We start from the raw sequence: 27,611 nt of genomic DNA, 5'->3' as shown, positions 1-27,611 counted from the left end.
GCTTTCTTCATAATAACTCAGTCCTCAATTCCAGTCAAGTTTTAGAGCCAAGCATTGTACAATTATTGCAGTAAGTAACATTGTAGGTGATATTCTAGATACCCATGAAGAGAAAAATCAGTTTTTCACATTTTATTGACTTATCAAAGGCCTTCGATACTTGACAATGCCTTGCTGTTGTATAGACTAAAAAAGGTTGGTTTAAAAGCGCTAATGCAATGGATTGGTTCCAAAACTACCTTTCTGACAAAACAGTGTGTAGCACAGAAGGGTATGGAATCAGAGTTTCAAAAGCTTACAAAAGGAGTTCCCCAGGCCTCAATTTTAGGTCCGATCCTTTTTACACTGTATATAAATGATATAGGGAAGACGGTTGACTCTGCAAATCTCCATGCTGATTACAAAATAATTTATTCTAGCGCATCTAATATTGAGGCTTTTCAGGACTTAGTTGGCTTTGATGTTATTCAAAGGTAGCTTTTCAAATTGAAACGTATGATTATCTTCCCTGAAAGCAAACAGACGGAGTCACTTGCATATTTTAACTAAGGCCAGCAAATTGATACAGTCACCTCCTATAAGTATCTTGGGAAGTGGTTAGATAAAAAGCTGAATTTTACAACAGCACATAACTTGATTGAGAAACTGAAATTGGGTTTCTATTTTAGGAACAAATCTTGCGTTTCAATGTTAGTCAAGGATCTTGTTCAAAGCACTTTATCAGTGCCGGATTATGGCGATAGTCTATATGCAGGCCTCAGCAAGTACCTTAAACTCTGGATACAGTGTATATTATGGTGTTTTAAGATTTATTACAAATGCTAGATCACTCACCCATCACTGTGATCTGTATGCTATGGTGCAATGGACCTCTCTCTTAACCACTGGTACACTTGTTTACAAACAAACATTGATAGGACAACTCCCTTTGTATCTATGTTCCTTACTGACCAGATCAGTCACTCGAAGTCTTTGCTCACAGTCGCTGCTGTCCTTGTCTGTTCCTAAGGCAAGAACTGAGATGTGTATTTTTTTTTCTCCCATTATGCCCCTTCAACCTGGAACATGCTTCAAAAGATAAAGTTAAGGGACTTTAGTGTCCTTGCCTGTCTTTAAGACTGATCGACAACACTGTTTGCAATAGCTTCAGTTGTTTCTAATCTTTAAATTGTATCCCCAACCTGTGACACAGTCTTGTTTGTATTTAGAATTTCTCATGTACACGCTGCCATTTCCTGCCAGGTCACCCTCGCAAAAGAAGTTTAACCTCAATGGGTCTTACCTGGTTAAATAAAAAAAATACAATAGGAATTGTCTGAAACAAACAAATCATTGCTTGCTTATGGACAGGTTTTTATTGGCCGCTTATTGGGGAGGTCAATATTAGCGAAAGTTAATTGTGCCTGTAAAAAATATTTCAATAACGCAATTGTTTCACCAGTTCTGGTTGTATTGTGTGTTCAACTAAACAGAAAGGATTTGATGGATATGACATGTTTTTACTCTCTGGCAGTGCAGGGATAAAAGAAAACCACTACTTAAAATCACATTGCCATTATTTACATGATTCCAATACATGTGTACGTTACAATTATACAAAATGAAAATCTGTAAAGAACAACCCTACCCACGTTTTACAGGGGGGAAAAGCAAGGAAGTACAATAAACTGAAAATTCTCCTCCCAAGAGCCATCATAGATTTCAATCCCCAGGGAAAACAAACATGCATAAATACCACTAAGCCAGAGAAAGTGTACAATATGCACACTTAAAAAAAGGGTACAAAATTTAAAAGCAATTATTTTGCTATGCTGATGGAGAACATAACTTTAAAATGTCAATTCCTTCTCTTTGGGTGCTGCATTATAAATAACTTGTCTTATCGGTTGCAGGTCCAAGAACTTCCTATCTTCACAAGAAGAAACGTTATGCTTTTCTTTCAAGATCGTGCCAAGGTGGCAGGGTTGGTGTTAAGCATCATTAGAGTTTGTTGTTTTCTTCTCTGTACATTAGGCGAAGATATGGGGGGGCGTACCCTCACAGTGGTTAGTTGATTCACTGATTGTTTTTAGCTTTAGCATGTGTGAGGATGTGAGACTTGAGGTTGGTAGATTGGGCAAACTTCTTGTTGCAGCCGTCGAACGGACAGACGTAGGGTCGGTCTCCAGTGTGAATCCGCACGTGCGTGCGTAAGTTAAAGTCCAAAGAGAACCGCTTACCGCAGCCCTCAAACGTGCACTTAAAGAGAAGGAGAGAGTAGATTTTATTATGAGGCTACAATGCTGGTTGACAATTAGGACACCTATGGGTGTATGGCTATACATGCCATGTTTAAGTTAAGTTGAAAGTGTTGCAAATCAAACAAAATGTATACACAGGGATGCAAACTGGTGAGGGCACAAAAAAGTGACAAAAGCACACGGAAACAAGAAGAACAGTGTAAACTGCTAGAATGGGGTTTTCAGAACACCAAAATTTTACTAACAATGTGATACCAGGACAGGTATGACGATACCGAGTAGTATTGCAGTAGAAAGCGGAGAAGGTAGATCCGGTAATATGGGGCATAACTTTTGAGTGGTTTGGGCTAGAAACTGACAATTTTCAGTGATGTAAAGGCACAAGCATGACTGTCACTGTGCTCCATTTTTCCTCTATGGCAGTGTGACAGCAAAGCAGCTTGCTAACATTAATAACTTTGTGTGTAATAATTTGTGCTTTCAAAACATACATGCAACTATAGTCACATTATTATTTCAAACACAGGTTGCTTACCTGGAGTTGCATTCCAAATGTGATCACACAGGGTGAGACTCAATTGCATACCCCTCGCATCCTCTGGCTGAGTTTTGAGGAGGTGAGAGAGGACACGAGGAGTATGCAAATGAGATTCTCCCAGGGAGATCTGTTCATGCCCCTCTTTTATAGCGCCACCGCCCGATTTTTATGGCTCTACACTACTCATGTGGATTACCTATTGAGATCAAAATGGCAAATATCGCCGAAAAGTGCAGATGGCATCCCTGTGAAACTGTAATTGTTAGACAAGAAGTAGATCTCTCAATTAGAAGCCATTTTGAAGGGGCTGGGGGAAACATACCTGGAAAGGCTTCTCTCCGGTATGAACAAGTTGGTGCCTCTTCAGTTTAGAGCTTTCAACAAAGGCCTTTCCACATTCGGCGCAGACGTGAACACGCGGTCCGTGGGTGTGCAAATGCTTCCTCATCGCCGAGTTATCCCTGAACATTTTAGTGCACCCCTGCAGAGGCAAAGGTAGCAATTAATCATTGTGTAATTTCAGAAATGACAAGATCAAAAGGTCCACATCAGAGCACTTAAACCTTTCTCCAGGTTTCTGTTTTCCCAAAAGCACACTATTTTAAAAAGATGTCCTCAACAATGTTTAACCTGTTACTCCTACCCCCTACTTTTTCGAACATTCTGTTAAAAATCACGCAACATTTCAGCGCCCTGCTACTCAGGCCAGGAATTTTACTATATGCATATGATTAGTATGTGTGGATAGAAAACACTCAGACGTTTATAAAACTGGTTAAATCACGGCTGTGACTAACAGAACGTGCGTTTCATCGAAAAGGTTTTGGTTAAGATTTACCCGGACATTATTTCCAGACGTACCCCTATAGAATACACTTCGTCTCGTGATTAATTTGATTGCTTATTAACGTTTACTAATACCTAAAGTTGCATTACAAAAGTATTTCGAAGTGTTTTGTGAAAGTTTATTGTCGACTTTTTTAATTAAAAAAAATGACGTTACGTTATAAGACGCTATTTTATTCCGTTTATCACACAGTCTTCATGGATCGATATCTAGGCTATATACGGGAAAAAAAAGACCCAATAGTGATTATGGGACATCTAGGAGTGCCAACAAAGAAGATGGTCAAAGGTAATGAATGTTTTATATTTTATTTGTGCGGTTTGTGTAGCGCCGACTATGCTAATTATTTTGTTTACGTCCCCTGCGGGTCTTTTGGGGTGTTACATGGTATCAGATAATAGCTTCTCATGCTTTCGCCGAAAAGCATTTTAAAAATCTGACTTGTTGCCAGGATTCACAATGAGTGTAGCTTAAATTCAATACCCTGCATGTGTATTTTAATGAACGTTTGAGATTTAACTAGTACTATTAGCATTTAGCGTAGCGCATTTGCATTTCCAGATGTCTAGATGGGACGCCTGCGTGTCAGGTAGGAGCAAGAGGTTAAACCACATTAGGAGACTACTCGAGGTCTGGGAAAAATGTAAGAATTGTATTTATGGGTGTTACCCTTTAACGCAAGTGCTCACCAGGAAGAGACTGTTTGGTTAACTTCTTGATGACAGGGGACAGTATTTTCACATCTGGATGAAAAGCATGCCCAAATTGAACTGCCTGCTACTCATCCCCAGAAGGTACTAATATTATTAGTATTTGGATAGAATTTGGGTAGAAATCCCATTTGGATAGGATTTTGATAGAAAACACTCTGAAGTTTCTAAAACTGTTTGAATCATGTCTGCGAGTATAACAGAACTTATTTAGCAGGCGAAACTCCGAGGACAAACCATTCAGTTTTTTTTAGGTCACTCTTTTCAATGGGTTTTCATGGGGAATCCAGAGTTCTAAGGGACCTTCTTGTAGTTCCTACCGTTTCCACTGGATGTCACCAGTTTTGAGAAATTGGTTGAGGTTTTTCCTCTGTGTAATGAATTAGCCCTGTTCAAAACGAGGGTCACTTGTAGTGTACTGTTAGATAGAGGCGCGTGACCAGAAAGCTAGCTCCAGTTTGTTTTCCTGCTGTATTGAACACAGATCATCCCGTCTTCAATTTCATTGATTATTTACGTTAAAAAATACCTAAAGTTGTATTACAAAAGTCGTTTGAAATGTTTTGGCAAAGTTTACAGGTAACTTTTGAGATATTTTGTAGTCACGGTGCGCAAGTTGGAACCGGTGTTTTTCTGGATCAAACGCGCCAAATAAATGGACATTTTGGATATATATATATCGACAGAATTAATCGAACAAAAGGACCATTTGTGATGTTTCCGGGACATATTGGAGTGCCAACAAAAGAAGCTCGTCAAAGGTAAGGCATAAATTATATTTTTATTTCTGCGTTGTGTAGCGCCTGCAAGGTTAAAAATATGCTTCTCTCTCTTTGTTTACTATGGTGCTATCCTCAGATAATAGCATCGTTTGCTTTTGCCGAAAAGCCTTTTTGAAATCTGACATGTTGGCTGGATTCACAACAAGTGTAGCTTTAATTTGGTATCTTACGTGTGTGATTTAATGAAGGTTTCATTTTTATAGTAATTTATTTGAATCCCAGGTGGGACGCTAGCGTCCCCACGTATCCCACAGAGGTTAAGCAGTGTTGCTGTAGCACTCATATGATTGCAGTTTGCTAAACAAATGGCCACTGGACAGATACCATTAATCATATCATTCTGACAGGTAGCCATGGGCTACTTTTTAGTTAACTGAGAAGGTTTTTGGGAACGCCTTTCCATCTCTACCAGAAGAAAGTTATCATTGGCATCATCGCTAATGGCTACACAACATGTAAACACAAACCAACAAATCGGTGAGCGTCTGCTCGTGTCAAAAGCAACTCTTCCTATTATACCTACCAAGTTAGAAGTTCAAAACCGGCGCTAGAAAGTCTAGGCTCTATCAATGATAGAAATAACGATATGCTTATATACATGTTTTGATGTAAATCTGGATATGGGGGGGGGGCTATATCTTATCAGTGTAATCAAGCTGTAGACAATAGAACATCACGCATTCGAATGTTTGAACTTGTAGCGCGGTGGCATAAACGTACATGGCTGCAAGGGATTTTGTCTGACATAAAGTAGGGTGTGGTTTTGTTGCATCCAATGGCAGTGTCTGCGATAAGGTAACGCAAAGGTACCACTTGTGGATTTGACAACGCTAACGATGGAATCTAGTCCTTAAGACTAGTAGAACATGCTTACTTTATGGGGGCAGGCTATCGTCCTGGGAGAGTCGTCCTCCTTTATTTTCCGTGGCTTCATCCTGTAAAAGACATGATAGGTCAAAACATGTATTCACTACACTTGAGGAGAATTCAAGAGGGGAACGTTGTAACAGTACATAAGCCTACATATGGTTTTATTTATTATATCACGCAACAGGGGCGTCAGGTAGCCTAGTGGTTAGAGCGTTGGACTAGTTAACTGTAAGGTTGCAAGATCGAATCCCCGAACTGACAGGGTAAAAATCTGTCGTACTGCCCCTGAACAAGGCAGTTAACCCACTGTTCCTAGGCGTCATTGAAAATAAGAATTTGTTCTTTAACTGACTTGCCTAGTTAAATAAAAACAGGTAATGTTTTGCAACAGAAAACAAAAACAAGGGTTTCTAAATGGACAAGTCCCTCCCAGTTTCCCTCCGTTAGGTGCCTAATGAACATGTGCTTGTGTCACCAGCTCACCTGGCGAACTCTGCCAGCTGTTTGGGGTCTGACAGGTCAATCCCTGGGATGCCTCCAGGCGGGAGCTTCTTCCCTGTCATGTACTCTGAGTAATCGGGAGGGGAACTCTCCCCGATGACATGCTCCTCCACCATAGTGTCATGGTCAATTTCCTTCTTGTCATCTGAGTCCGAGCAAAAGAGCAGAGTTAAAACGGATATTATTTGCATTTGATAATCTCATATTTTACAGTTGAAAGCAGTATTTGGTCTGCACAGTTGAACTGCAAGTGCACATTTTAGTTCCATTTAAATGGCACGACTTAGTGAATAGCCATAGCTGTACTTGCAACAATGCAGACAGACTAACATCGGGATTTGGGAAAAACTCTAATCAACGTAGCTAGCTAACTGGCTGCCGTTTTAAGTTTGTGAACAAATTAATTTGTTACTAGAATTAAAGTTAGCTAGCCATAGCGAACTGTCTGACGAAAGTCAAATAATCGAACGACATCTTCTCACTCAGGTCAGTCGGTCTCATAAAGCCAACAAGGCAGACTTCGCACAATTTGTTTTTTTTTTGTTTTAAAGACGCATATAAATGATTGAGATTCCATTCTTGTCGACTCTTCGCCGCGGTTAGAACGGTGGCTAGCTGTAGCATATCCAGTCTGACATCTACCCTCCCCACCCTCCCCCGCTTTTCACGAGTTTCGAACAGAGGCCCCTGTGTTGAACTGCGCCACAGCGGCCTACTCCTGGAGCCAGCAACAGCGCGCTCGCTCCCAACCGCCGCCATCTTTCCCCGGCCAAATCAACACCATTTTCCGGTCCGCCATACTGTTCCAGGGGAACATGGCGGCGCCCATCAACACATAAAACATGGCTTCCCATAAAAACAAAAACATTTCAAATACACAGCATGCAATTCGGACTAGAAAAACAGTTAAGAATTCTGCTAAAATTAGCCAGAGAACAACGCCCGTACGAGGCCCAGTTTACAGGGCACACAACGCAAGAACACAGCTGGCAAATTTGCAAGAACACACTTTCAATAGAACTCTAACGTTAAACTTACCCGATGCCCACATGGTCACCGAAAACTCTCCTTCCAAAGTCTTTATCTGTACTTGTTTCTGTTCCCATTTTCTACCACTGGCCTCCGGTGCACCCAAGTAACTCTTTTTATTTCTCCTCACGCTTCCCCCCTTCTTCATTCGCCCCGAACTCTTCCCGGCGACAGTCACTAGAGTTTGTTCGATATATTCCTCTTCGGCGGCAGGGACTGGGACAGGTATAAGAATTTGGTCCTCGTAATCATCGTCTCCGTGCATGTCCGAATCATCTTCACCAACCACCTCTTCTCGTGTTTGCACCAATATTACCTCCTGATGATGGTGATGCATTGAGTGTGGATCATCGGAGTCAAGGGGCTGTAAAGCGATCATGGGCTGTTCATCGTCGTCCTCTCCAACAACTGTTGTCTCTATGGTCTCCACTTCGATTTCATGGAGTTCCACTATCTCAGCTGGCATCTCTGAGCCGTCCGTTTCGATGTACAGGGTATCGCATGATGCCATGTTGGAAACCCCTGAATTCCTCACCACCTGTTATGTTTTTTTTTTTTTTACTGTCTTCAACCTACTCAACTCTGTTCTACTCCCGTCTCCACAGCATTGTGAAAAAAAAAAGCGACTTTAAGGTCACGTGATTATACGGCTACTTTTCAAAATAAAAGTCCTCCTTTTACTAAATTAAAATCACAACAAATATAGTTTAGTTACTTAAACATACATTTATTGAAAAAACGAACAATATATTTTTGAAATCAATTTAACTACACTGAAATTATATGCAACATGTTAAAGTCTTGGACCCATGTTTCATGAGTTGAAATAAAAGATCCCATACATTTTACATAGGTTTTACAAAGGTTATTTCTTTAAAATGTTGTCCACACATTTGTTTACATCCCTGTTAATGAGCCTTTCTCCATTGCCAAGATAATCCATCCACCTGACAGGTGTGGCATTTCAAGAATCTCATTAAACAGCAAGATCATTACACAAGTGCACCTTGTGCTGGTGATGATAAAAGGCCACTCTAAAATGTGTAGTTTGCCACACAATACAATGCCATAGATGTCTCAAGTTTTGAGGGAGGGTGCAATTGACATGCTGACTGCCGGAATGTCCAACAGAGCTGTTGCCAGAGAATTTTAGGTTATTTTCTTTACCATAAGCCGCCGCCAATGCCGTTTTAGAGAATTTGGCAGTATGTACAACCAGCCTCACAACCGCAAACAACGTGTATGGTCTCGTGTGGGCAAGCGGTTTGTTGATGTTGATGTCAATGTCGTGTGGGCGAGCGGTTTGTTGATGTCATGAGTGCCACATGGTGGCGGTGGGGTTATGGTATAGGTAGGCATAAGCTAAGGACAACGAAAACAATTGCATTTTATTGATGGCAATTTCAATGCACAAAAATACCATGAGGAGAATTTGTTGCATTTTGCATTTATATTTTTGATCAGTATATAATGATGATGTTGATTGTTATAGTCCCCTGTAAAAAACAACAACAATAACCACACAATACCAACACTGTTGCCCAGAGGTGTCAACTCGTAACAGAACAGGATTTAATCATACTTTGAAGATAACATTTTCAAATTGGTCCATTCCAAGAGTAACTTTGGATGGGGCACAGTGTCCCCCGACAGCCCCTATGCTGCAATAGCCTGTGTGCCAGGAGGCTATGGTCAGTCTGTCTTATCTGGTGTACCGTGTGATCTTAGGCATGCTCTTTCTAATTTCACTCTCTCTCCCTTTCTCTCTTTGTCTCCCCTCCCAGAGGACCTGAGCCATAGGAACATGCCTCTACCTCGCCTGACGACTCCTGACTGTCCCTGTTCCCCAGTCCACCCAGTTCTGCAGCTATGTAACCCTGACCTGATTCAATGGGTGTGCTACCGTGTCCCAGAACACCAGTGTCATACTATAGAGATTGACTGCATAAGATACTTTTTTTCAGCCAAAATCTACTGTCACCGGTGACAAAAATGGATATTCTGAACATACATGTAGTTCCTCATTTACAGCCCTATACAGCTGTTTTCTACTGTACTGTTAAAAGTATAGAAGTTGTCACCATACAATTTCAGTATCTCCGCTGACGAAAGTTGACATTCTTACCACAGATCCTCATCACAAGTTTAAAGTTGTATTAGTTGTATGTATAGGATATGCATGGTATACATTGTCCAACAAAATGGTTACTTGGAGGTTCCTTCTCGACAATACAAGAACAATAAGAAATAGTAAAATATAAGAATACAAATATAAAGTAAATGACAGTAGAATATAATAATATTTTAGCAAAAGTATAATACAGGAAGGCACAATTTATAGTACAATATTTACACGTGTATTGGGAATGAGGGATGGAGGGCAAGTGTATAAACTGAGCAGTATAATATAGGTCTGGTAGCCACAGGGATGTGTGATAATGTGCAGAAAGTCAGAGCTTTGCTTGTTGATTGCTGCTAGAAAAACATTTTTAGGTCTTGCCATAGATTTTCAAGCAAATTTAAGTCAAAACTGCACTCAGGAACATTCACTGTCGTCTTGGTAAGCAACTCCAGTGTAGATTTGGCCTTGTGTTTAAGGTTATTGTCCTGCTGAAGGGTGAATTAATCTCCCGGTGTCTGGTGGAAAGCAGACTGAACCAGCTTTTCCACTATGACTTAGACGGTTCTTAGTTCCATTACGTCTGTTTTTATCCTGAAATACTCATTTACATTTACATTTAACATTTGAGCGACTTACAAATTGGTGCATTCACCTTATGACATCCAGTGGAACAGCCACTTTACAATAGTGCATCTAAATCTTTTAAGGGGGGTGAGAAGGATTACTTTATCCTATCCTAGGTATTCCTTAAAGAGGTGGGGTTTCAGGTCTCTCCGGAAGGTGGTGATTGACTCCGCTGTCCTGGCGTCGTGAGGGAGTGTGTTCCACCATTGGGGAGCCAGAGCAGCGAACAGTTTTGACTAGGCTGAGCGGGAACTGTACTTCCTCAGTGGTAGGGAGGCGAGCAGGCCAGAGGTGGATGAACGCAGTGCCCTTGTTTGGGTGTAGGGCCTGATCAGAGCCTGGAGGTAGTCCTGTAGCTCAGTTGGTAGAGCATGGCGCTTGTAACGCCAGGGTAGTGGGTTCGATCCCCGGGACCACCCATACGTAGAATGTATGCACACATGACTGTAAGTCGCTTTGGATAAAAGCGTCTGCTAAATGGCATATATTATTATTATTATTATTAGGTACTGAGGTGCCGTTCCCCTCACAGCTCCGTAGGCAAGCACCATGGTCTTGTAGCGGATGCGAGCTTCAACTGGAAGCCAGTGGAGAGAGCAGAGGAGCGGGGTGACGTGAGAGAACTTGGGAAGGTTGAACACCAGACGGGCTGCGGCGTTCTGGATGAGTTGTAGGGGTTTAATGGCACAGCCCAGCCAACAGCGAGTTGCAGTAATCCAGACGGGAGATGACAAGTGCCTGGATTAGGACCTGCGCCGCTTCCTGTGTGAGGCAGGGTCGTACTCTGCGGATGTTGTAGAGCATGAACCTACAGGAACGGGCCACCGCCTTGATGTTAGTTGAGAACGACAGGGTGTTGTCCAGGATCACGCCAAGGTTCTTAGCGCTCTGGGAGGAGGACACAATGGAGTTGTCAACCGTGATGGCGAGATCATGGAACGGGCAGTCCTTCCCGGGAGGAAGAGCAGCTCCGTCTTGCCGAGGTTCAGCTTGAGGTGGTGATCCGTCATCCACACTGATATGTCTGCCAGACATGCAGAGATGCGATTCGCCACCTGGTCATCAGAAGGGGGAAAGGAGAAGATTAATTGTGTGTCGTCTGCATAGCAATGATAGGAGAGACCATGTGAGGTTATGACAGAGCCAAGTGACTTGGTGTATAGCGAGAATAGGAGAGGGCCTAGAACAGAGCCCTGGGGGACACCAGTGGTGAGAGCGCGTGGTGAGGAGACAGATTCTCGCCACGCCACCTGGTAGGAGCGACCTGTCAGGTAGGACGCAATCCAAGCGTGGGCCGCGCCGGAGATGCCCAACTCGGAGAGGGTGGAGAGGAGGATCTGATGGTTCACAGTATCGAAGGCAGCCGATAGGTCTAGAAGGATGAGAGCAGAGGAGAGAGAGTTAGCTTTAGCGGTGCGGAGCGCCTCCGTGATACAGAGAAGAGCAGTCTCAGTTGAATGACTAGTCTTGAAACCTGACTGATTTAGATCAAGAAGGTCATTCTGAGAGAGATAGCGGGAGAGCTGGCCAAGGACGGCACGTTCAAGAGTTTTGGAGAGAAAAGAAACTCCCCAGTCCTTAATGATTTCTTAATGATTATACCCATTACATGATGCAGCCACCACTATGCTTGAAAATATGGAGAGGAGTACTCAGTAATGTATTGTATTGGATTTGCCCCAAACACTTTGTATTCAGGTGTCACGCCCTGACCTTAGTATTCTTTGTTTTCTTTATTATTTTGTTTAGATCAGGGTGTGACATGGGTGATGTATGCGTTTTTGTACTGTATATGTTATGTTGCATGTTAGCACAGTGTTTAAATAGCAGTCACGTTCGTCTTATCATTTTGTTGTTTTTATTTAAGTGTTCTTTGTGTTCTTCCTTCAATAAAGAAGAATGTATTCACACCACGCTGCTCTTTGGTCCCCTCCATTCGACGATCGTGACATCAGGACAAAATGTTAATTGCTTTGCCACATTTTTTGCAGTATTACATTTACATTTTACATTTAAGTCATTTAGCAGACGCTCTTATCCAGAGCGACTTACAAATTGGTGCATTCACCTTATGACATCCAGTGGAACAGTCACTTTACAATAGTGCATCTAAATCTTAAAGGGGGGTGAGAAGGATTACTTATCCTATCCTAGGTATTCCTTAAAGAGGTGGGGTTTCAGGTGTCTCCGGAAGGTGGTGATTGACTCCGCTGTCCTGGCGTCGTGAGGGAGTTTGTTCCACCATTGGGGGCCAGAGCAGCGAACAGTTTTGACTGGGCTGAGCGGGAACTGTACTTCCTCAGTGGTAGGGAGGCGAGCAGGCCAGAGGTGGATGAACGCAGTGCCCTTGTTTGGGTGTAGGGCCTGATCAGAGCCTGGAGGTACTGAGGTGCCGTTCCCCTCACAGCTCCGTAGGCAAGCACCATGGTCTTGTAGCGGATGCGAGCTTCAACTGGAAGCCAGTGGAGAGAGCGGAGGAGCGGGGTGACGTGAGAGAACTTGGGAAGGTTGAACACCAGACGGGCTGCGGCGTTCTGGATGAGTTGTAGGGGTTTAATGGCACAGGCAGGGAGCCCAGCCAACAGCGAGTTGCAGTAATCCAGACGGGAGATGACAAGTGCCTGGATTAGGACCTGCACCGTTTCCTGTGTGAGGCAGGGTCGTACTCTGCGGATGTTGTAGAGCATGAACCTACAGGAACGGGCCACCGCCTTGATGTTAGTTGAGAACGACAGGGTGTTGTCCAGGATCACACCAAGGTTCTTAGCGCTCTGGGAGGAGGACACAATGGAGTTGTCAACCGTGATGGCGAGATCATGGAATGGGCAGTCCTTCCCCGGGAGGAAGAGCAGCTCAGTCTTGCCGAGGTTCAGCTTGAGGTGGTGATCCGTCATCCACACTGATATGTCTGCCAGACATGCAGAGATGCGATTCGCCACCTGGTCATCAGAAGGGGGAAAGTATTACTTTAATGCCTTTTTGCAAACAGGATGTATGTTTTGTGATATGTTTTATTCTGTACAGGCTGCCTTCATTTCACTCTATCAATTAGGTTAGAATTGTGGCGTAACTACAATGTTGTTGACCATCCTCTGTTTTCTCCTTTCACAGCCATTAAATAACTGTTTTAAAGTTAGATTTGATTTGTTTATTAGTCACATGCAATGGGTCGCAGATGTAATTGCAAGGTACAGTAAAATTCTTAAGCTCTGAGCTCCAAAAGTGCAGGTCACAAAGAGACCATTGGCCTCATGGTGAAATCCCTGAGTGATTTCCTTCCTCTCCGGCAACTGAGTTAGTCTTTGTAGTGACTGGGTGTATTGATACACCATCCAAAGTGTAATTAATAACTTCACCATGCTCAAAGGGATATTCAATGTCTGCTTTTTACATTTTTTACCCATCTACCAATAGGTGCCCTTCTTTGCGAGGCATTGGAAAACCCCTCTGATCTTTTTGTTGTTGAATGTGTGATTGAAATTCACTGCTCGGCTGAGGGACCTTACAGATAAAATCATGTTACACAGTCCATACAACTTAGTATGTGACTTATTAAACACGTTTACCTCTTATTTTGGCTATCCATAACAAAGGGGTTGAATACTTATTGACTCAAGACATTTCAGCTTTCCAACTTTTCATTTTTAATTAATTTGTAAAAATCTCAATTTTATTAATTTTAAATTCAGGCACAACAAAATGTGGAAAAAGTCAAGGAGTGTGAAATACTTTCTGAAGGCACTGTACATGTGCTGTATAATGTTATACGCATCTATAACAGTCAATAACAGTGTAACATAACTGTTTATAACAATGTACAGCACATCTAACAATGCACAGATGTTTCAAGAGCATAAACTATTTGGTTTCTGAATCCTCAGACCCCTTATTGGGAGCAGACTACAAATAACCACTAGAACTCAACAATATGCCTCAATGCCTCCTAACATGGCATCAAGGAGAGTGGATAGGATCAGAGAAATAGAATGTATCTTGAAACAGGAAAAATATACTATGATTTGTGATCTTGTTCAAGTAAACGTAGGACTTTTAATTTGAAGCTTTTTGAGCAATTTTGAAGCCCTGGAACCCTTCTAGCCATGACCCAGTTAATGTCGCTGATTTCATGGGTCTCGCTTTGGCTACGTAGTCTCGCGAGACTTGTGTTTTACACACACACCTCTTATTGCAGCCGTGACCTAGACACACAGGCCACCCACCAAAACAGGCAACATTCCAACATCATTATGTAGATGATTTATGAATATGAATACTGTATAGGTAAAAAACGTGTAAAATTTACAAGTTAATTTTGCACATTTTTGGGGTATTTTGGGTAATTTCCCTTAGCAACATTGAGGTTGTGTCACACCCTGACCTTAGAGTTCCTTATTATTTTCTATGTTTGGTTAGGTCAGGGTGTGACTCAGGTGGGAAAGTCTATGTTTTCAATTTCTTTGGTTTTGGCCGTGTGTGTGTGTGTGGGGGGGTTCCCAATCAGAGGCAGCTGTCTATCGTTGTCTCTGATTGGGAATCATATATTTACATTTACATTTACATTTACATTTGTCATTTAGCAGACGCTCTTATCCAGAGCGACTTACAAATTGGTGCATTCACCTTATGACATCCAGTGGAACAGCCACTTTACAATAGTGCATCTAAATCCTTTAAGGGGGGTGAGAAGGATTACTTTATCCTATCCTAGGTATTCCTTAAAGAGGTGGGGTTTCAGGTGTCTCCGGAAGGTGGTGATTGACTCCGCTGTCCTGGCGTCGTGAGGGAGTTTGTTCCACCATTGGGGGCCAGAGCAGCGAACAGTTTTGACTGGGCTGAGCGGGAACTGTACTTTCTCAGTGGTAGGGAGGCGAGCAGGCCAGAGGTGGATGAACGCAGTGCCCTTGTTTGGGTGTAGGGCCTGATCAGAGCCTGGAGGTACTGAGGTGCCGTTCCCCTCACAGCTCCGTAGGCAAGCACCATGGTCTTGTAGCGGATGCGAGCTTCAACTGGAAGCCAGTGGAGAGAGCGGAGGAGCGGGGTGACGTGAGAGAACTTGGGAAGGTTGAACACCAGACGGGCTGCGGCGTTCTGGATGAGTTGTAGGGGTTTAATGGCACAGGCAGGGAGCCCAGCCAACAGCGAGTTGTAGTAATCCAGACGGGAGATGACAAGTGCCTGGATTAGGACCTGCGCCGCTTCCTGTGTGAGGCAGGGTCGTACTCTGCGGATGTTGTAGAGCATGAACCTACAGGAACGGGCCACCGCCTTGATGTTAGTTGAGAACGACAGGGTGTTGTCCAGGATCACGCCAAGGTTCTTAGCGCTCTGGGAGGAGGACACAATGGAGTTGTCAACCGTGATGGCGAGATCATGGAACGGGTAGTCCTTCCCGGGAGGAAGAGCAGCTCCGTCTTGCCGAGGTTCAGCTTGAGGTGGTGATCCGTCATCCACACTGATATGTCTGCCAGACATGCAGAGATGCGATTCGCCACCTGGTCATCAGAAGGGGGAAAGGAGAAGATTAATTGTGTGTCGTCTGCATAGCAATGATAGGAGAGACCATGTGAGGTTATGACAGAGCCAAGTGACTTGGTGTATAGCGAGAATAGGAGAGGGCCTAGAACAGAGCCCTGGGGGACACCAGTGGTGAGAGCGCGTGGTGAGGAGACAGATTCTCGCCACGCCACCTGGTAGGAGCGACCTGTCAGGTAGGACGCAATCCAAGCGTGGGCCGCGCCGGAGATGCCCAACTCGGAGAGGGTGGAGAGGAGGATCTGATGGTTCACAGTATCGAAGGCAGCCGATAGGTCTAGAAGGATGAGAGCAGAGGAGAGAGAGTTAGCTTTAGCAGTGCGGAGCGCCTCCGTGATACAGAGAAGAGCAGTCTCAGTTGAATGACTAGTCTTGAAACCTGACTGATTTGGATCAAGAAGGTCATTCTGAGAGAGATAGCGGGAGAGCTGGCCAAGGACGGCACGTTCAAGAGTTTTGGAGAGAAAAGAAAGAAGGGATACTGGTCTGTAGTTGTTGACATCGGAGGGATCGAGTGTAGGTTTTTTCAGAAGGGGTGCAACTCTCGCTCTCTTGAAGACTGAAGGGACGTAGCCAGCGGTCAGGGATGAGTTGATGAGCGAGGTGAGGTAAGGGAGAAGGTCTCCGGAAATGGTCTGGAGAAGAGAGGAGGGGATAGAGTCAAGCGGGCAGGTTGTTGGGCGGCCGGCCGTCACAAGACGCGAGATTTCATCTGGAGAGAGAGGGAGAAAGAGGTCAGAGCACAGGGTAGGGCAGTGTGAGCAGAACCAGCGGTGTCGTTTGACTTAGCAAACGAGGATCGGATGTCGTCGACCTTCTTTTCAAAATGGTTGACGAAGTCATCTGCAGAGAGGGAGGAGGGGAGGAGGATTCAGGAGGGAGGAGAAGGTGGCAAAGAGCTTCCTAGGGTTAGAGGCAGATGCTTGGAATTTAGAGTGGTAGAAAGTGGCTTTAGCAGCAGAGACAGAGGAGGAAAATGTAGAGAGGAGGGAGTGAAAGGATGCCAGGTCCGCAGGGAGGTGAGTTTTCCTCCATTTCCGCTCGGCTGCCCGGAGCCCTGTTCTGTGAGCTCGCAATGAGTCGTCGAGCCACGGAGCGGGAGGGGAGGACCGAGCCGGCCTGGAGGATAGGGGACATAGAGAGTCAAAGGATGCAGAAAGGGAGGAGATGAGGGTTGAGGAGGCAGAATCAGGAGATAGGTTGGAGAAGGTTTGAGCAGGTTTGAGCAGAGGGAAGAGATGATAGGATGGAAGAGGAGAGAGTAGCGGGGGAGAGAGAGCGAAGGTTGGGACGGCACGATACCATCCGAGTAGGGGCAGTGTGGGAAGTGTTGGATGAGAGCGAGAGGGAAAAGGATACAAGGTAGTGGTCGGAGACTTGGAGGGAGTTGCAATGAGGTTAGTGGAAGAACAGCATCTAGTAAAGATGAGGTTGAGCGTATTGCCTGCCTTGTGAGTAGGGGGAAGGTGAGAGGGTGAGGTCAAAAGAGGAGAGGAGTGGAAAGAAGGAGGCAGAGAGGAATGAGTCAAAGGTAGACGTGGGGAGGTTAAAGTCGCCCAGAACTGTGAGAGGTGAGCCGTCCTCAGGAAAGGAGCTTATCAAGGCATCAAGCTCATTGATGAACTCTCCGAGGGAACCTGGAGGGCGATAAATGATAAGGATGTTAAGCTTGAAAGGGCTGGTAACTGTGACAGCATGGAATTCAAAGGAGGCGATAGACAGATGGGTAAGGGGAGAAAGAGAGAATGACCACTTGGGAGAGATGAGGATCCCGGTGCCACCACCCCGCTGACCAGAAGCTCTCGGGGTGTGCGAGAACACGTGGGCGGACGAAAGAGAGCAGTAGGAGTAGCAGTGTTATCTGTGGTGATCCATGTTTCCGTCAGTGCCAAGAAGTCGAGGGACTGGAGGGAGGCATAGGCTGAGATGAACTCTGCCTTGTTGGCCGCAGATCGGCAGTTCCAGAGGCTACCGGAGACCTGGAACTCCACGTGGGTCGTGCGCGCTGGGACCACCAGATAAGGGTGGCCGCGGCCACGCGGTGTGGAGCGTTTGTATGGTCTGTGCAGAGAGGAGAGAACAGGGATAGACAGACACATAGTTGACAGGCTACAGAAGAGGCTACGCTAATGCAAGGAGATTGGAATGACAAGTGGACTACACGTCTCGAATGTTCAGAAAGATAAGCTTACGTAGCAAGAATCTTATTGACTAAAATAATTAAAATGATACAGTACTGCTGAAGTAGGCTAGCTGGCAGTGGCTGCGTTGTTGACTTTGTAGGCTAGCTGGCAGTGGCTGCGTTGTTGACACTACACTAATCAAGTCGTTCCGTTGAGTGTAATAGTTTCTACAGTGCTGCTATTCGGGGCTAGCTGGCTAGCTAGCAGTATATATACGTTGTCGCTTTCCTTTTGGGTTTTGTGGGATCTTGTTTTCTGTTTAGTGTCTGACAGAACTGTTCACGTTTGTTATTTTGAATATAAGGAATCATGAACACTTACCACGATGCGCGTTGGTCCACTCTTCCTAGCACCAACGAGAGCCGTTACAGGTTGCCATGTTACATATTTTTAAGGAGTCATACTAAGACCAAGGTCTCTTTTCCAGATGAGCTCTGAATTACAGAAATAGAAACATCAAAATACAAATAGGCCTACTAAATGCAAGCAGAAGAAAACACAAACAGACACATTCATTATAACGTCCCCGATCAGCTCTCTGAATTGCCCTAGAGGCACCAAAACATCCAATATGAGAATATTTATTTGATTGTTCCATAATTACGGTTCAATAAAACAAACTGATTTACCTAACTCAGTAAAAACAGAAGGGATTTCCAGAGTTATAAGCATCCCTACAGGCTACCGGACTGAAGGAATCCTGAAACAATACAAGATCAGAGCTGTTGGAACATGCTAAATACAGTGCATTCAGAAAGTATCAGACAGCTTTACTTTTTCTACATTTTACAGCCTTACTCTAAAATGGATAAAAACATTTAAAAAGCCCCTGGAAATATTACATTTACACAAGTATTCAGATCCTTTACTCAGTACTTTGTTGAAGCACCTTTGGCAGCGATTACAGCCTCGAGTCTTCTTGGTATGACGCTACAAGCTTGGCACACCTGTATTTGGGTAGTTTCTCCCATTCTTGTCTGCAGATCCTCTCAAGCTTTGTCAGGTTGGATAAAGGTTAAATAAAGGTTTATTAAAAAAAGGACATTCAGAGACTTGTCCAAAAGTCACTCCTGCGTTGTCTTGGCTGTGTGTGTAAGGTTCTGTATTTATTTTCTTAGTCAACCTTGTGTTCTGTTTCATTGTGTTCTTGAACGTAGCCCTGTCTTTCATTTTTGTTCATTGATTTAACCTGTGTTAGTTGCTCACCTGGTCTCATCAGCTCCTTATTTAGTTCAGTTCATTCTGTTTGTGCCTTTGTAAGGTATTGTTCATTTTGACTCTACTCAGCCTTTTCCTAACTAATTTGTGAGAACCAGTTATAGCCTTCAGTCCTAGTTTTTTTTCACCTGCCTGTTTGCCTGCCTGTGTATGACCATTGCCTGCCTGTGACCATGATTCATGCTGTGAAGGAGAAATAAACACCTGCTGTTCTTTGCGTGGGAATCTACACCGTTTTCTCCCTAAGTATTCATTACAAGGTGCTTAGGGTTGTTGTTGTGTTGGAAGGTGAACCTTCTCCCCAGTCTGAGGTCCTGAGCGCTCAAGCAGGTTTTCATCAAGGATCTTTCTGTAGTTTACTCCGTTCATCTTTCCCTCGATCCTGCCGCTGAAAAACATCCCCACAGCATGATACTGCCACCACCATGCTTTACCGTAGGGATGGTGCCAAGTTTCCTCCAGATGTGACACTTGGCATTCAGGCCAAAGAGTTCAATATTGGTTTCATCAGACCAGAGAATCTTGTTTCTCATGGTCTAAGAGTCTTTAGGTGCCTTTTACTGAGGAGTGGCTTGGTTTTTGCTCTGACATACACTGTCAACTGTGGGACTGTATATCCAAATCATGTTCAATCAATTGAATTTACCACAGGTGGACTCCAGTAAAGTTGTAGAAACATCTCAAGGACATTCAATGGAAACAGGATGCACCTGAGCTCAATTTCGAGTCTCATAGCAGAGGGTCTGAATATTTATGTAAATAACGTATTTCTGCTTTTTATTTTTAATACATTTGCAAAAATGTCAACCTGTGTGTGTAGATTGCTGAGGATGTTTTTTATTGAATCATCTACATCTAAGTCATTTAGCAGACGCTCTTATCCAGAGCGACTTACAAATTGGTGCATTCACCTTATGACATCCAGTGGAACAGCCACTTTACAATAGTGTCAAGAATAGAATCAAGTTTAGAATAAGGCTGTAATAAGGCTGTAAGGCTCAGATGACACATGCTTGTTTTGAGAGCTGTTTGTTGTCCTGTCTTTAGTTTTAATCCAAAGGTCTTATATTAAGTGAGAAAACCATTGTATAATGGTTGAAACATATTTCCTCGTTTCGAGGTTCTTATGGATCAAGTAACCAGTTGAGCTGATACAAGGACGAACACAGAATGCACAAATAAGATAACGAAAATGTATGTGTAACTTTTACAAGCTTTGAATCACACAGTAGGCTATAAATAACATGTTGCTGAATTTTTGCAGTTCTGTTTTCTGGGGCACGGAACAATTCATTTTTGGTGAGTAGCCCTTGCACTAGGTTATATTATAGCTATTAATTCAGTCGTTCTCAACTGGTTTTGCCTTGCGACCCAAATTAAACCGGTTGGCTCAGTCGCTACTCATGGCCCAATATTCGCATTGCAAAAAAAACACAAAAATATCTGGAAAAGTATGTTTTAATGCAATATGCAGTTGAAGTCGGAAGTTTACATATACTTTAGCCAAATACATTTCAACTCAGTTTTTCACAATTCCTGACATTTAGGTCCCTGTCTTAGGTCAGTTAAGATCACCACTTTATTTTAAGAATGTGAAATGTCAGAAAAATAGTAGAGAGAATTATTTATTTCAGCTTGTATTTCTTTCATCACATTCCCAGTGGGTCAGAAGTTTACATACACTCAACTAGTATTTGGTAGCATTGCCTTTAAATTGTTTAACTTGGGTCAAACGTTTCTGGTAGCCTTCCACAAAATTCCCACAATACAAGGCAGTGAATTCTATGCATTACAGCTGGATGAGTCAACAGATGTGACGGTATATGGTATATGTCCGTTATGTTTATGGGGGGTCAATTAAGGAAGACATCCTCTTCTGGAAACCAGGACAACAGGAGAGGATATTTTTAAAGTACTGGACAGCTTTGTGACATCAAATGGACTTTGGTGGTCAGGATGTGTTGATATCTGTACTGATGGTGCAAAAGCCATGACAGGGAGACATAGTGGAGTGGTAATGCGCGTGAAAGCAGTTGATCCCGACGCCACTTGGGTACACTGCAGCATCCACCGAGAGGCTCTTGCTGCCAAGGGAATGCCTGACAGCTTGAAAGACGTTTTGGACACTCCAGTGAACATGGTTAACATTGTTAAAGCAAGCACCAGAACTCTTGTGTATTTTCTGCACTATGCAATGATATGGGCAGTGACCATGTAATATTTTTACAACATACTGTGTGCTGGTTATCAAAGGGAAAGTTTTGAAAAAATAAATAAAATTGAGAGACTAGCTTAAAGTTTTTACTGACCATAATTTTCACTTGTCCGACCACTTGCATGTTGAGGAATTTCTCACACGACTGGCCTATCTGGGTGATGTTTTTTCTCGCATGAATGGTCTGAATCTAGGATTACAGGGATTCTCCGCAACTATATTCAATGTGTGGGACAAAATTGTGGCTATGATTAAGAAGTTGGAGCTCTTCTCTGTCAGCATTAACAAGGACAACACAGGTCTTTCCATCATTATATGATTTGTGTGCAAATGAACTCAAGCTTACGGACAATGTCAAATGTGATATAGCGAAGCACCTGAGTGTAAGGGATTTCCTTCTTCCGAAGAGGAGAGGAAAAACGGATCAGAGGACCAATATGCGGCGTGGTAAGTGTCCATGGTTCCTTTTAATACGTAAATGTACACATGAACAACTGAATACAAAAACAAGAAACATGAAAACCCAAAACCGTCCTATCTGGTGCAAACACAGAGACAGGAACAATCACCCAAAAAACACACAGTGAAACCCAGGCTACCTAAGTTCTCAATCAGAGACAACTAATGACACCTGCCTCTGATTGAGAACCATACTAGGCCGAAACATAGAAATACCCAAATCATAGAAAAACAAACATAGACTGCCCACCCCAACTCACGCCCTGACCATACTAAATAATGACAAAACAAAGGAAATAAAGGTCAGAACGTGACACTGAGTGAGTTGGGTGCGCAGTTACGTAGGTACTTTCCCGAAACGGATGACACAAACAACTGGATTAGTTTCATGAACTGCCTCCAGTCCACATACCGATATTAGAACAAGAGAGCTTCATCGAATTTGCAACATGTGTTTCTGTGAAATTTAATTTAATCAGAATTCACTGCCATATTTCTGGGCTGCGCTCAGAGTATCCTGCCTTGGCAAATCGAGCTGTTAAGACACTGATGCCCTTTAAAACCACGTACCTATGTGAGAGTGGATTCTCAGCCCTAACTAGCATGGAAACCAAATACAGGCGCAGACTGTGTGTGGCAAATGATTTAAGACTGAGACTCTCTCCAATACAACCCAACATTGCAGAGGTATGTGCATCCTTTCAAGCACACCCTTTTCATTAACCTGTGATGAGTTATTCACAATTTTCGATGAACAAATAAGGTTTTATATGTAAGATGGTTAAATAAAGAGCATCATTATTGATTACTATTATATTATTATTTGTGCCCTGGTCCTGTAAGAGCTCTTTGTCACTTCCCACGAGCTGTGTTGTGACAAAAACTCATACTCATTCTTATGTTTAATAAATGCATTGTATAGTGTGTGTGTGGCAGAATTACAATGATGGCAAAAAAACAACATTTGAGAGTGCGTTGACCATGGTTGAGGTTGAATGTTTGAAGGGGTACAGGACTAAAAACAGTTTGGGAACCACTGCTCTAATTAGCGCCCCACCAGTTGAGAATCATTGTTTTCATTTATTGTAACAATATCGATAATGTCAATGTATTGTGTAGCCTAGTTTTGTGTTTGTTGTATAAAGAATTTGTGAAAAGGTATTCAATGAAACTTAAATCAAACTATAATAATCAACTCATGGTTCTTTCAACAATGCATCTGGTTGAGATTAATTTACATAGGCCTAAATACCAAGAAGACTGTGAACGTTCTTGAGTGGCCGAGTGATAGAGGAATTCTAAATTCCTGTATGTTTTATTGCCAAAACCAATTCGCACTCATTTCTAATTCATTAATGAGTTGTAAGTTCATTAATTATGCATGAAGTAGATTGAGACCAGTCTTAAAAGCCAAAGGTAACAGCGTTTATTTCAAGAGAGTACTAAACGCATACACATATTTCCACAGGTTATAAACTGAAAATGACGTCAGCGTTTTCCAAACGTTCCATTTACAAGTAGAGGGGCCCTCTAGCTCTCGAGCCATCGCGTTATCAGCACGAAGTCAAGGCCAGTCAGTATAAATCAACATTCTAGACAATCTGGAGATGGGCTGTTCCCACCACCTGGAGATTTGTACAACTGAATGAACTAAGGAGAGATGGTGACCTTCATTGTTACTAAACTCCTGACTACATTATATACAATTGGGAATGGGAGCAAGAGAGAAGATTCACATGTACAGTACATTATAGCATTTGGACTAGTCAGTTCTGATTGGAATGTATACATAATTAGTCATTTCAACCATAATTTCCTCTATCACCGAGTTACAGTTTTGACTTAAATATATTTGAAAATCAATGGAAAGACCTTAAAATGGTTGTCTAGCAATGATCAACAACCAATTTGATGGAGCTTGAAGAATTTTGAAAAGAATAATGGATAAAATGTTGTACAATCTAGGTGTGGACAGCTCTTAAGAGACTTACCTAGAAAGACTCACAGCTGTAATCATTGCCAAATGTGCTTCTACAAAGTATTGTCTCAGGGGTGTGAATACTTAGGTAAATTAGATATTTCTGTATAAAATTTCAATATATTTGCAAACATTTCAAATTTTTTTTCTCACTTTTTCATTATGGAGTTTTGTGTGTAAAATTAATTTGATCCATTTTCAATTCAAACAACAAAAGAAGTCAAGGGGTACTTTCTTTAGGCACTGTATATGTGGCCTACTTGATTAGTTGTGGCTCAGGGAAACGATTGCTGGTTGCAGATGTCTGTCTGAAAGATAGCACTCTAAATGTCACCAGTGGGAGAAGCTTCAGATAGCAGACAAAAGCCATTTGAACTGCAAATATTGATTGAAAGATTGGCCTGAATTTGTAACTCATTATCTATAGGTGTATCTGCCCGAGAATGACAATTATAATCATTTGACACTTAACCTCTACAAACATGAACTCCAAAGTCGACTGTCGCGGGTCTTTTTATTTGTCTTCATAAAATGTGTGCCCCTCAGGTAGTTTTGTCAGTTTTTGGAAAGATGATTTTGTGCACAGTATTCTCCTTGTAAATGACACGCCCTAGTGATATTTCATGTTATGTTACTAGGAATATGTCATTATCAACATCAAATAATGAACTAACATGTTGCAGTGAGTCAGAAAGTCTTATGTTGGCTCCTCATGCCGACAGAGCACCCTCTAACTAATTGTTATCTGTGGTAGGTGAAGAAGATAGCAGCAGAGTTCTATGACTCCCTACCACAGCACACTTCCAGGACCCGGGTGTTGTCGGACTTTGTCCTTGATGGTAGCTTAAGTCCATACGCCAGGATCAAGCGGGAATATGAGCTTGTCAAACAGGAGTGAGTAGGTGCCACAAAAACACCTCAACATCCAGTGCTACTGATTGTAATACTGAAATATTTGTTTCTGACAGGTCAAAGAAGCTCAACTCTGGTTTGAGAAGCACAAATCGAGTGATAGACTGTCCACCACTAAAATCCATGGGCACAAGAACAAGAGAAGAGTCAGAACCATTCAACTCTGATTGGCTGATGACTTGTTCAAATGAGTGACCAATAATTTTAGAATAAAGGGACAAGCAATAGCTAATCAACTGGCTCTACCAATTAGATAGGAATATAAAATAAGACCCTAGCTATATACATTCAATACAAAGGATAACAAGCTATTTCAATCTATTGTATTTATGTTTATTCACCATGAGGGTGCAGTACAGTGCAGAGATGAAATGAGCATTGAAACTTACCTTGCAGTGAGAGGAGCTTTCTTCAGTGAAACTGTTTGACGCTCCCCACAGAATATATTTTTCATTCAAGAAGAGAAATATTAAATATTGCTAACAATGTTCAACAGAGTTGAATTTAGCTATTTAAATTAGATTTTTTTTTAAATTTAAGGTGAGATGATTCTGTGTGTGCATATACATGTGTAATGCCAGAACTATGTAACTGATATTTCTTCACGAGAACTAACTGTTTTCATAATAAAATCACATAACTTCTATATCAGTCAGGTTTTGTATTGCCTACACTGTAAGTACTAGTTGTAGATTCAGGGCTCTATTCAATCAGATCCGCTTTAGCCATCATTCGCAAAGCAATTGCTTTGGCGGTGTTCAAGGTGGAACTGCGTTAGAGCTGTCAAATCCACAAGCGGCTCCGAGCATTATTCCTAAAGCAGACATTGCCATTGGCTACATGGAGTTGCATTAAGATAAATTCCATGCAGCCTTGTTTAGAATTTCGAACACTGGAATGTGAGATGTAATCTACACCTCGATTAGGTTTATAGAATTTCTCAATATTTCATTTAATTTTGCATCATTATTTCTATATAGCCTACACTTTCTCGTTCTGAACTTCTAGCATGAGTGTGGCTTTGTGACAATGATCAACAGCAGCTGCTTACCGATGTGTCAGCTTCAACGCAGTTCCACCTCCGACACTGCCAAAACATCAGCTATGCGTGTGTCGGTTCTCGCTTGATTTGATTGAATCTAGGCCTCAGTGTCTTTTTCTATGTCATAACGATGTATAAATAAAACACACCACTCTATACTGTAGACAGGTCTATTGTTTTGTTTAAATTAATTTACTTTCAATTTTGAAATTTTATTCAGAACTTAGTCAAAGTTAACATAATGTCACAACCGGTATTCAATCAAATATTTTCCTCAAATAAGCATTTTCCTATCATCACAAATAATTGTTGCACTGATGTATGTATTCTATTCATTTTGCAAGAGCAACTGGCTCTATTTTCACATATCAAATTCAAGTTCAACCTTAAATAGCAAGGAGGACATTCACAAAAACAAACCACCATTGTAAACATACCACTTTTTTTAAAACCCAATTAAAAAATTAATAAAGATCAGATTCATGCATGGTTAAACACAGGAACAAATCATATACACATACTGTATAGTTACTTTGGGTTTCGTAGGGATAGCCTATGGATAATTTGATCTATATTGGGAAAACTTAGATGGTGAATTTACAGTTTTGGATACTTTTTTTGTGAACGATCCACAAATGAAAACTTTTAGCAACGTACAACAAAAATGAGTGTTTCTTATTGGACATGTCCAGGTAGTCCCTCCCTGGTTCAGTCAGTTGTCTTCTGTTTGGTGCCTAATGAACACTGCCCTGTTACTGGTAAATAGATAAAAAGCTTTTTAAAAACTGCTGAGGTCAGGTGACTAAAGCACAGTATGTGCCATATGTGCTGGTCAAACACCCAAGGATAAAGTAAATCATATAAAATATAAAAGGCTGATGTAAATGGTGTGCAAGTTTCCTCCAGGACCCGCCAATGTAGAACAACAGTTGTCTGTATCTATATATAATATTACAAATAATAAAATAATCACGTTTTTTTAAAATAATAAAACAGTACAAACGTAGAAAACAAAAATATTTCCTTTTGTAAGACTTAGAACAGACAGAGCAGAAACCTGCAAACTGAACTGAGTCTGCAAATGCAAGGAAAAAACGGAAAACGGTGCAAGCGTCCGTCCATCCTTCCGTCCGTACGTTCTTCATTTAACCATTATTTTATCTCTCTCATTCTCACTTTTTTTCATCCCTCTGTTCTGCACAGCAGACTCAGTGTTGGCTCAAATTTTCTGCAGCGTCACAGCAATGTTTCATATCATCACAGAAACGTTGAGAACATTTCTTCCGAGCAGATCTTATCCTTCATACTTCCCGCATGTCCCACTGTCCAGATATTATGATGTATGGATTCGACCAATTTCTTGTCTAATGGCTGAAAGAGAACACAAAACTGAGAAAATCACGTGTGCGTGTGTGTGTGTGTTCTGTAGAGAATGGGTACTGGAGGACAGCATTATCACTGAACCTTCATCTATTTAAAAAAAATGGAATTTTCTATGAAGAAGTAAATAGATTAACTGTATGCCTAGCATCATCTTAGGACATAATTAATTAGGATACCTTTGTTCGCCGTAACGGAAAAACTGAATCGAACTACAGAAAGTGTATAGAACATGAATAGGAAGGACAGTTTCGGGGTAAATTGCTCACTGATGCTGGCAAGCCTTTTCAATAACAACATGCATAAACACTTTGTACCACCTACCATTAATGATCTCATCTTTCACCTTCTGCAATTCACGTACAACTTCCTCCAATATTTCCTGTGGGGATAAAGAATACAGTTGACATTTTCTGCTTCTTTCACAAT

General features: G+C 42.2%; 2 protein-coding genes across 2 annotated transcripts in view; both read right to left on the bottom strand.

The window, feature by feature from the left end:
- Positions 1-118: 118 nt before the first annotated feature.
- Positions 119-8,131, bottom strand: LOC118368591 (transcriptional repressor protein YY1). The gene is made up of 5 exons (XM_035752818.2): positions 7,527-8,131; positions 6,471-6,633; positions 5,992-6,052; positions 3,101-3,259; positions 119-2,238 (listed from the first exon to the last, which is right to left on the bottom strand). The coding sequence occupies exons 1-5, from the start codon at positions 8,026-8,028 to the stop codon at positions 2,056-2,058; spliced, it is 1,068 nt and encodes a 355-aa protein (XP_035608711.1). The 5' UTR covers positions 8,029-8,131; the 3' UTR covers positions 119-2,055.
- A 17,830-nt stretch (positions 8,132-25,961) lies between these two features.
- Positions 25,962-27,611, bottom strand: part of LOC118368588 (ena/VASP-like protein) — a 61,609-nt gene continuing 59,959 nt past the window's right edge. The window contains exons 12-13 of the mRNA XM_052497094.1: positions 27,507-27,564; positions 25,962-27,173 (exon numbers count right to left, since the gene is read on the bottom strand). Of these exons, the coding sequence (XP_052353054.1) occupies positions 27,136-27,173; positions 27,507-27,564 (96 nt within the window). The 3' untranslated portion in view covers positions 25,962-27,135. The remainder of the gene's footprint in view (positions 27,174-27,506; positions 27,565-27,611) is intronic.

Source organism: Oncorhynchus keta, chromosome 35 (genome assembly GCF_023373465.1).
Source record: "Oncorhynchus keta strain PuntledgeMale-10-30-2019 chromosome 35, Oket_V2, whole genome shotgun sequence".
Taxonomy (NCBI): Eukaryota; Metazoa; Chordata; class Actinopteri; order Salmoniformes; family Salmonidae; genus Oncorhynchus; species Oncorhynchus keta.
The sequence above is the reverse complement of the archived record's forward strand: the minus strand, read 5'-3'. Positions and strand labels throughout refer to the sequence as shown.